The sequence below is a fragment of the Anabrus simplex genome, chromosome 1 (genome assembly GCF_040414725.1).
Source record: "Anabrus simplex isolate iqAnaSimp1 chromosome 1, ASM4041472v1, whole genome shotgun sequence".
NCBI lineage: Eukaryota > Metazoa > Arthropoda > Insecta > Orthoptera > Tettigoniidae > Anabrus > Anabrus simplex.
Genome location: NC_090265.1, coordinates 1,058,532,940 through 1,058,543,204, shown reverse-complemented (window position 1 = coordinate 1,058,543,204; position 10,265 = coordinate 1,058,532,940). Strand labels below are relative to the sequence as shown.

General features: G+C 38.6%; 1 protein-coding gene across 1 annotated transcript in view; it reads right to left on the bottom strand.

Annotated features, from left to right (window-relative positions):
- Positions 1-3,416: 3,416 nt before the first annotated feature.
- The window catches only part of LOC136857962 (AP-5 complex subunit beta-1), a 185,897-nt gene continuing 179,048 nt past the window's right edge, over positions 3,417-10,265 (bottom strand). The window contains exons 17-18 of the mRNA XM_067137099.2: positions 8,508-8,684; positions 3,417-6,784 (exon numbers count right to left, since the gene is read on the bottom strand). Of these exons, the coding sequence (XP_066993200.2) occupies positions 6,630-6,784; positions 8,508-8,684 (332 nt within the window). The 3' untranslated portion in view covers positions 3,417-6,629. The remainder of the gene's footprint in view (positions 6,785-8,507; positions 8,685-10,265) is intronic.

Here is a 10,265-nt window from a genome sequence, read left to right as displayed (position 1 = left end):
CTGTACCTTAATTAAGGCCACGGCCACTTCCTTCCCACTCCTAGCCCTTTCCTGTCCCATCGTCGCCATAAGACCTATCTGTGTCGGTGCGACGTAAAGCAACTAGCAAAAAAAAAAAAAAAATTTTTGTATTGCTCATTTCAGATGATTCCCATTTGACACTGTTTGATACAAAGATCTCCACTCATACCATGAATGCTTGGAGAAGTCACTGCAAACACAGTTAAAACATGGAAATACGAAAGGTGGTTCAGGATATATCCAAAATATTTTAACCCTTTGAGTGGCAGGTTCTGACAGAGTTCTTATGCCAAAAAGGTGAAGTTTTTCAAACGACATTACAGTATATATTTATTAGAAGCAAGGAATTAGTGGCTGTCATTAAGGGGGAAGTAATGGTAACACTTTCATGTAATATATACTTGTTATTAAAAACTTATATTACAATTTATTTACACATTTTACAATAGGTCTTTCTACATCTTTGTGTTTTATTGGTGTTTTGAGAATACAGTCTTCTGACCAATACATTTTTATCTCTGACTTTTAAATTATTCCCATCAAGAAAGCTAAAATAATAAAATGCCAAATTTCACAAAAGGTTCATTTCCAAAACTGTGCCCTTGCATACTGAAATTTATTTTAGTTTTCCAACACACATTTTAGCATAAGAATTGGTTTTGATCTACCAAACTTTCAACAGTATCCAGTAGAAATAGTTCACAATAGTCAATTGCATTCAACTCTGGTAATAATCAAATCCTTATGCCAGATTTTTATGTAAATGGAATTATAATAGATTGTGTACTATTTCCAGGCTTGTACCTTTTTCTGCATAAATATATGTTCTACATCTCTACTGTCACTATTGCTTCTGACATACCATATTTACTCGCGTATTAGACCCCTTTTCTCCTATTTTTACAGCCAAAAGCAGTAAAAGGGGTCCAATATGTGATAACCTCAAATTTTATGCAGTGAACACAGGACTTCTATGCTATAAAGAGCTGTAAATTGTACATGTAAACATTCTACACTATTCTTTAACAAACTTGTGAGTGTAAAAAGACAATAAATGGTGAACACCACTTTTAGGCCAACATATAAAATAAATATAATCAGTTTTAGTTACTCATATCACGTCATTCATTTCATCTCATTAATTCCTCTGATGAGGTTGACGTGAGGAAAGGCATACGGTCATAAAAACTCGCTACGAAGATTCGTCTTACTTCATACTCGACCCTGCAGAGAGAAAAGGGATTAAGAGTATCATATTATGCAATATTGATACAAAATAAATTAATGGCCAGTCTGTTGAGCTGTAGGCCTACCACACAGTAAACCTGATCAGTGCTTTCATTTGAGATCATCTTGCGCCGCCAACTTCCCTGCTACCGGCGTGTTGTCGTTCCAGGTGAGATCTTCTCTGCCATCTCATCAGCCATGCACTGCAATCGAGAGCATTTGAGGTCCAGTTTTTTGAACCTTTTAAAAATAGTTTTGTTCCCGACTATAGAGTCCAAACAGTGCGAATCTATTCCCAAATGGTTTCTAATATTCCCAGTTGGTGTATGTGTAGCAGAAGCCACTCCTTCCGAATAAAGCTGTACTGTAGAAAGCATGCCAAACCACCAGCTGATAACTAGCATATGTTACAAGTTGTACTTCCGAATATAATACATAGTGACTGGAAGCATTCTTTTGATAATTGCAGCTGCTGAAAGCCAGACCCTTATTTTTAAGGATATGTTATGCTTGTTCTCTGTATTTATCACATTAGGACTTACCTAAACAGCTGTAAACTAGATGGGAAGAGACCTCATTGCTTAGGTTAGGTATGCTATCGCCCGGATAGTGCCAAAAGTTCCACAACAGAAAGAATAAAAATAAATAACAGGAAAGTTTGTCGTATTTATGGATATCTACAGTTGTGGTGGTAATGCGTTTTATTATCATAATGTTTAATTTTGTACGTTCGTTGTCTCCACTTTTTTATTAATGCATACCCTAGTATGTTTTGTTACGCATCTCCAAAAAATCGTTAAAAGTAAGTGTGGACATAAAATCAGTATTATTATTATTATTGTTATTATTATTATTATTATTATTTGTTAGGTATGTTGGCAAGTAAAACATTAGTTATGATTGGATAGTTGTTCTCACGTTTTGAAACTTCTCCAAGAAATACCTATACTGGCCCGAGTTACGAGATATTAAACTGTCACTTTGTTAATGATCTCGCCTGCTATATTAATAGCAACAACCATGAATATTTTTCGACTAAAGTAAACTAGTTTCCTCATCCCGAGATGGTACAGCTCTTTTTAGACATGCGCCCAGTGGAGGGGAGTTACATGTACTATTTTTTTTTCTTGCTAGGGGCTTTACGTCGCACCGACACAGATAGGTCTTATGGCGACGATGGGATAGGAAAGGCCTAGGAGTTGGAAGGAAGCGGCCGTGGCCTTAATTAAGGTACAGCCCCAGCATTTGCCTGGTGTGAAAATGGGAAACCACGGAAAACCATCTTCAGGGCTGCCGATAGTGGGATTCGAACCTACTATCTCCTGGATGCAAGCTCACAGCCGCGCGCCTCTACGCGCACGGCCAACTCGCCCGGTGTACTATTTTTACCACATATCAACCTTCCTGGCATTCGTAAATCTCTAGCAGTAGGTATCGGCAATCAAACTCAGACTCCCGAGAGTGGCAGCTAACTGTGCTCTCCATTACGCTGGCAGACATTCCTAACTACAAAACACAGACATATAGCATGACTGATGCATGCTTGCAATGCGCGGTTCGTACACGAAACTGTTTACCTATTTGTGCAACGTCATCAGAGCTGCAGTAGGCCTACGCTATGAAAGCAGACATTTCTTAACTACGAAACACAGATGTACCGCATGACTTCGACGCGAGTTTTCATTGTGTGGGTCGTACGGGCGAAACTATTTACAAATTTGTGTGAAGTCATCAGAGCTGCAATAAGACTTGTAACCGTTTCGAAGCGGAATCATTGTACTTCTCTGATGAATTACGTTTGGGGGTCTTGTATACAAGATTTATTTTTTTCACTTTCTTCATCTTGAAAAGCCAGGGTGGTCTAATACACAAGTAAATACGGTAATATCTTCTCCACTTTCGCTACCAACAAAGTCATCTTCCAAAGAGTCATTTGAATCATTATCACTACTATCAGAAATAATAAGAGACTACATTGAATATCATTCTCTAAGCATTTTCAGTACTGTTTTCAGACACACCTCCCTTCTGTTTCATGCTCGCCATTCCTGTTTACCAGGTCAGAGACTATGTAAAGGAGAGAAGATAAGGCATATTTTAGGCCAAAGACTTTATGAATGCAGCTGTAAACCCTCCTGTTAAGAATGCTGTAAAACATTTGCGTGGATGGTAATATTTCAGACATAGTTTCAAGAATCTGAATCCTTTAGGGCTTTTCACAAAATGTCCTGAGATGGGATAATGCAGATCCCTGTTTTCTGCTTCATCTTCTGATATGGTGTTATGACTTCACCCTCTTATCCATGTGACTGTATGCACCAGTGGAGTGTCCTCTCCGTACAAAGAAGGGATATCTGAACGGTACATGGGAAGTCCGGCATTTGCCTTTCATACTGGTACCTTCCCAATATAACCAGATCCAGCGATAACCATGAAGCCCCATGTAAAAGTGCCCTGGCAGTGGTGAACAAAATTACTGTGAATCTTGGCATCACTGTAGCATTACATAATTGACTGAATGTGACCACTGATAGTTAAATGTATACTTCATTCATTGTGACCATAGTCTTTCCATTTTGACCTAACTAGGTGTTTTCATAAAGGTTTCTGCGGTAGGTTCTGCATTCGACAATGTGGCATGGAAGGAGGTGAGCCTTACGAATGCACTGCAGCCTGAGATTGTAATGGATAGTCACGTTAGCAGTCTTCCTACACATCTTACTTTAGGTTAGTGGATTTTCCTGGCACACCACATACCGCATATATCGAAGCACAGCAAGCAACACTTTCAATGGAGCCCTCTTGTGAAGGAATATTAGTTTTACTCATTTATATTACAAGATCAGAATGAAATGAGCTATTTTATTATTATAAAATATGTATATTACATGGTTTTCCATATAACACATGACTACTCACACGCGACTGTGCCAAGACTGGCTGGCTCACTTTCAGTCCTTACTTCCCATGCTGTAGTTAGTAGTCTGCATTCGTTTGCAAAGATGAAAAGACAGTTACCTTTAGAGCAATGTATATTTTTTATGTAAATGATTTTATAAATACAAAACGGCTGGTCGCATTTGTATAGACTTCATTGGCAATTGCCTCCTTTCAGAACTTCAATTCACAATCTTTTCAATAAGCTTGAGACAAAACTGGCGCAAAACTTCAACATTTGCAACAAAATTTGCTACCGCAGTAATATAGCAAATTGGGGTTTCAGTGACTTCTGCACATACAGCAACTAAATTATTAAAACTCAGACCTTACAAATGCAAATGTTTATAATTTAAAACCAGCTGATCTCATAGCATATGTGCATTATTGCAGAGTGGCTTCTGTCGTCAGTCAATTGAAATTTGTTTACCCAGTACAATGCCTGTTAAGCTATGGAATGACGACATTTCCACCTTTAGCACTTAGGTAAGAGTTTAGTTTAGTTTCTTATACTGTGCATGCAGAATTACAGATTTTAGAAACAAAGATAGGGTACAGGCCAGCTGTGGCCAAGTGGGCTGCAGGTCTGGAGGAAGCCAGCCTTAACTGAAACGCATGCGAGCAGTCGGATTTACACAAAAAATACTATACTCTTATTGTTGTTATTGTAACTATAGTATAGCTCATTCCATGTTAAGAAAACAGTATTGCTACCTACAAGGAGTGAACACACCCCCTCTGAGACACCATAATTCCTTGTGATTAAGGGATATTATAATGTATTATGAGAGATAGATAGAAAAGATGAGGCATTTTTGCCCATGAGTTTTAAAAATAACTATATAACATTTCCTTTTTCATAAATACATTTGTAAGGAGGAAGCACAAAAGTGGAAACAGCCATCGCTTTGTTGCCTTCCTTCATTTTATTTCTTCTGAGTTGCTCTGGTACAAGCCTCATGTAGTCCCTCACTCTGTGAACCGCCGGCAGCTCACTTCTGTAGTGATCTACAGTATTTATTTGTTGCATCTGTTTTCTAGCCTTTATTGCCTGGAGAAATTTGATAAATGCAATTAAATTCATCCCTCGAGCCCATAAAAATTATCTGTCCATTTTCTCCCCCAGTTTGCCTTAGACTTTAATGCTGAGGTTTTTTATGTGCCATAGTTTACCTCTGATTCTGTACAAACCAAAATTAGCTCTGTAAACTGCCAGTCCCCTTTAGTTCATAAAAAATGTTTCTTCTGCTTTTGTTTTGAACTTAAATACTGAATTTCACAAATTTATCTGCTGCTGTTTTCCCATAATGGTGTTGAACAAAGCCATTTGATATGGCAACCCCGTTGTCATAAGAACAATACTGTTTTCTTAACATGGAATGTGCTATAGCTTACATTAATGATCCTTATTTCTGAAATATATTCACAGCCTTTATGGTCAAATGTTTACCAATGACCCCTCTGGTGTACACTGGGACCCTATATTGTTCACAGTAGCTTTCCCAATGGTCTAACCATTCTTTTGATACAGTTTCACTATTTGGTCATGGAAAAGGACCGTGATGTACTCTTCCCAATAATGGTTAATTTTTGGTGCCATTTTACAGCTACATTCATGACATTCTGGCACCTACTATAAGACTAATAACAGCTGCAACATCAATCCAACTCACCTCAGAGATGGTAGTGAAATTGCAAAATTGTTTGGATATGTCTTGTACAACCTTGTAGGTGCTGCCAAAATAGACAAAGGTTAAGAACAGCATAAACTATGAGAGCTGGATAAGAATGTGGTGATGGGTGTGGACTAACGGGATGATACATTAAAATGGAGTGGAAACATATATGCCCTGACGTGGCAGGAGCAATAATAATGGAAACAGGTATCCTGTATAAACTAATGATGGTACAATATTGGTCAGTCATGCTCCCCTGCAGCTGACTTAATATTATTATGGTTGTAAAGTCTTAATAATCCATTTTACAAGGTTTGTTTACAATTTTTTTTACAAAAGTAGTTTAAAATTTTGTTCTCTTAATATGTGAAGATATCCAATATTTCTATATAATTTTTAAAAATCACTTGGTAGAAGATAATTCCTCATGCATTGAGAAACTTCAAAAAATATTAAAATTGTGAAATATAATAAGAGGTATCTGCACTGCTCATGCTTGCCGTAATATGAGCTATCATACGATCATACGATCGTACGAGTAGGTGGCAACATGAAAGAACACTTTCAGGATAGCATCATAATATAAGAATGGAGACTACAAGCTCTAGACTTGATTCCCTTATCATTTCTCACTTGCTTAGACAATGCTCAATTTGCATGCTGGTGATGATTGTGATTGCTGTTTTAAGTGGTAAAACAACATAATTATCAGCCCTGTATGTTGCATGCTCCATAGACTTCTGGCAAGGCAGAAAATGAACAGTGCCTTCAACTCCATGTTTGAAGGAATGCAATTGTAAAAGCCAGAACATTCAGATCATCAGTTATTATATTTATTACTGTCTTTTCTTTTTGTATTTGAAACTTCATTAATAGGTGATAAGCTGGAGGCAAGTAGATTCCGCTGAGATAGGCAGTACCATCTGAAACAAATTACACTTTGTTAGTCAGTGATTGTAGCATCCAATATATTATTATTATTATTATTATTATTATTATTATTATTATTATTTACAATTACTGAGTGTTTTAAATTGTTCTGATTAAAATGACAGTATGACATATGGTAAGGATATGGCTAAAAACATTCACAGAAAATGAACTGCAGGGTCCAAAATCGTTGGTACAAACTTTGTTAATGGATTTGTTGCTGGTTAACTGTACACCCAACCGCACAAAAATTGGTTGGCAAAGAAATATTTCATTTTATACATTCTCAAAATGTGAGGATATTCATAAACTGTGCATAGCTAGTGTCCGAAGAGATTATATTAGGCATCCTATCCCCTGCATAACATGTTCATTCTTTTTCAAACAAGTGGATTTTGAAATAAATCATCTCCTGCAATGGCCAGGTTTTGTGTGGTTGAGTGTACATACATACATATGTACCCTACATTGTTCCATTTACTTGAAGGGTTGATGGGTCAAGAAAATTTATTTTTCTACAATGAATGTGGAGAAAGTTTCCGCGTACCTCCTAATAAATGCACCTACAGTAGAAAATGTGTATAATGAAGACTTTATAAATCATATTACTGCAATAAAACACTTGTACAATCACTTACAAATTATTATTAGTTGTTAATATTAATTGTGCATGATGTAGTTTCTCACATTAATACCTGGAAGCAATGACCCTGAAATGGACACAGAAGACAATATGCATAGATCATCTGGCTTACAATACCACCACCACCACCACCACATCCTCCTCCTCCTCCTCCTCCTCCTCCTTCTTCCAGGGAGCTCTTGGTCGGAGTTGTGAATCATTGACCTCCATCCACTTAATGCGCCTTCTTGGAGACATAAGAGATGAGCATTGCTTCTGGGGTACTCCTTAGCTCTTTGTTCTGATCCACGTTGACAAATAGGCTATAATTACGACGGCCTCACTACACCTGCCTTGTCTCGCCTAACCAGTAGGTTTCAATGAAGCTGCCCCTAACCTGGAGAACAGACATTGCCAGCTGGGTTTCACTGGCATTTCCTCCACTGGGAGACAAGCACCTAAATAAAGAAACTCCTCTGCCCAAAGCCATTGGCTTCTTTAGAGAGTTGGGTTATTTACCACCACCCAACAATAGGCATTGAGTCACTGGCTGTAAAAAAAACTCTGGCCAGATAATACACCACTATAAACCACAATAACAAACGTAGCTCATAGATCACCACCTTCTGGAAATGTGTATTTATATACATTTTTCCAGAAGGCAGTGTCACAAATGAAATATGGAGACTCAGTCTGACCATTATACAATTTTCTTTGATCTGTTAAATTCGGTCACTTTAATAGAAAAAAACAGTAACTCTCTTATAGAAAAGATCATTGCAAAAGTCATATGACAGAAGCTAAGCAATTTCCATCTCTAGAACTTCCCATCAGATTTGTTCAGTGCACCAATATGTGCAATCTTACATGAAACATACACAAATCAGTGACAGCTAGTTCTATCTTGTGAGTGAGCACTGAATGAAGTAAGATTTGACACTACTAATTACTTAACAACTTAACAACACTAGTTGCTATATCCTTCCTTCAGTTAGTAGGCAGTTTTAGCAGTTTTAGCTACCAAGTCACTTCTTCAACCATAAACCAGAGAAAGAAAGCAGCAAATGACAAGTATAATAAATCAAATGACCCACCTTTATCACTATGAACAAGAAAGGATGCTAGCTTCTCTAGTAAATAGGTCCTGGCTTGTTCTGCTTCACAATGTAGTACATGGATAGAGTTGAATGCAGCACATCCTGCTTCAAATGACTGCCACATTTCCTGGTGAAGACGAGTCCTCCATTGAGAAGCACATTGTGTAAACTCTTCTGTGAACAGCAAAAGTAACATTCCAACATAACAGCTAGTTCTAGTAAAGATTATTAAGGTCTGAGCACCCTTCTAGCTGACAGTTCTACAAGGTCACTGTTGTCATTTTATCCCCTACTAGCAGTTAGTTACCCGCGGCTTCGCTCGCGTGGATTTTGCAATATGTTAAAAGTAGTCGTTCCTCAGTACTCAAGGTGGTTAGAGTAAGAGGTAGGGATCATGCGCAGGTCTCCCCACCAAGCTTGACCGTCGGTGACATAATCGAGAACCTTCAGCGCCTCTGTTGACAAATTTAAACTGGTATTTCCAGTTACTGGACACTCATATTTGCCTCCAGATAGGATTTTTGGACTCATTGAGAAAGACCTTAAGAAGATGACGACCATAGTAAGTCCTGATGAATATCTTGAGGTGTTCAAAATGTACGGCACAGTGAAAGTGATTGGACAAACCTTGGAACCACTGAATTGGAAAGAACAAACACAGATTTATCTGAAATCTACTAGTCAACTTCATTTCAAGATTTCACAGTGCAAAAGAATTGTACTCAGGAGCACGAAAAGAGGGAATGTTGTAGTTAAAGGTGAGGTAGGCTACTATTTGGAAACAGGTATTGAGCGTAAGATCATGAAAGCATGACAGGTAAGTCTAATGTTAATGAATCCTTTATTCTGATATTGGCATGAATGTAAACCCACAGAAACTTAAAAGATTTTGACAAATTTACTAGGAAAGCACTTCGGAAAAGACTGGACATTACTGCCTCTCTTATGTGGTATGTCGAAGTCATCAATAAGAACATTTGTAGTGAAAATAACAAGCTTTTAATGATTATTTATGAATGTGATTGTTTTGAAGACCCTTGTGATGAACCAGAGGTTATTTGCCCAGAAATACAGCGAAGCAAGAACTGAAATGAATGTTAAAAATGTTAACAAAATATAAGAATAGTCTTATTTCTTTCATATTGTAATGGTTATAGCGTCCGCCATGCTAAGTCGTTACGCGCCGAGCTACTTAGGCTCGAGCGCGCCAATCGCAAGCAACATTTAAGTGCTGGGCGGGCCCTTCTCTCTTCTGTCCGTGGTCGCACCGCATGGGACGACGGAAATTACTCGACGATTAATCTGGAGTCTTCCATCTCGCGAGGTTCCTGGAGACATCTAGCATCCGGACTGTTCTGGAAGGCCCAGAGCAGGTATATAAGGAGAGGAGTAACTTGGAGTCAGTCAGTCAGTCAGTCAGTCAGTAAGAGTTAGACAAAGTTAGTGAGTAAGAGTGAGTGAGAGCGAGATTGAGTTCGCTGGCGCGCAATCAGTGATGACCTGGGAGAGTGCAGCCTGATGAATTATCTGCCTGTTGGAGCCAAGGAATCGTTCCTGTTCCCCTGACGTCGTGTGTGTGTGCGTGTCCCTTGTGACTGGCTGCTGGAGAAGAACCTTGGGTGTTCTGGAGCGGCGAAGAAGGGAACACTGTGCGACGACGTGTGTAGACTGCGAACGGGGTTCGACGGATTGAGTGAACAGCGGATACTATCCCGACCTGCGAGACTGACGTGTAGGCTGTGGACCGTGACAGCG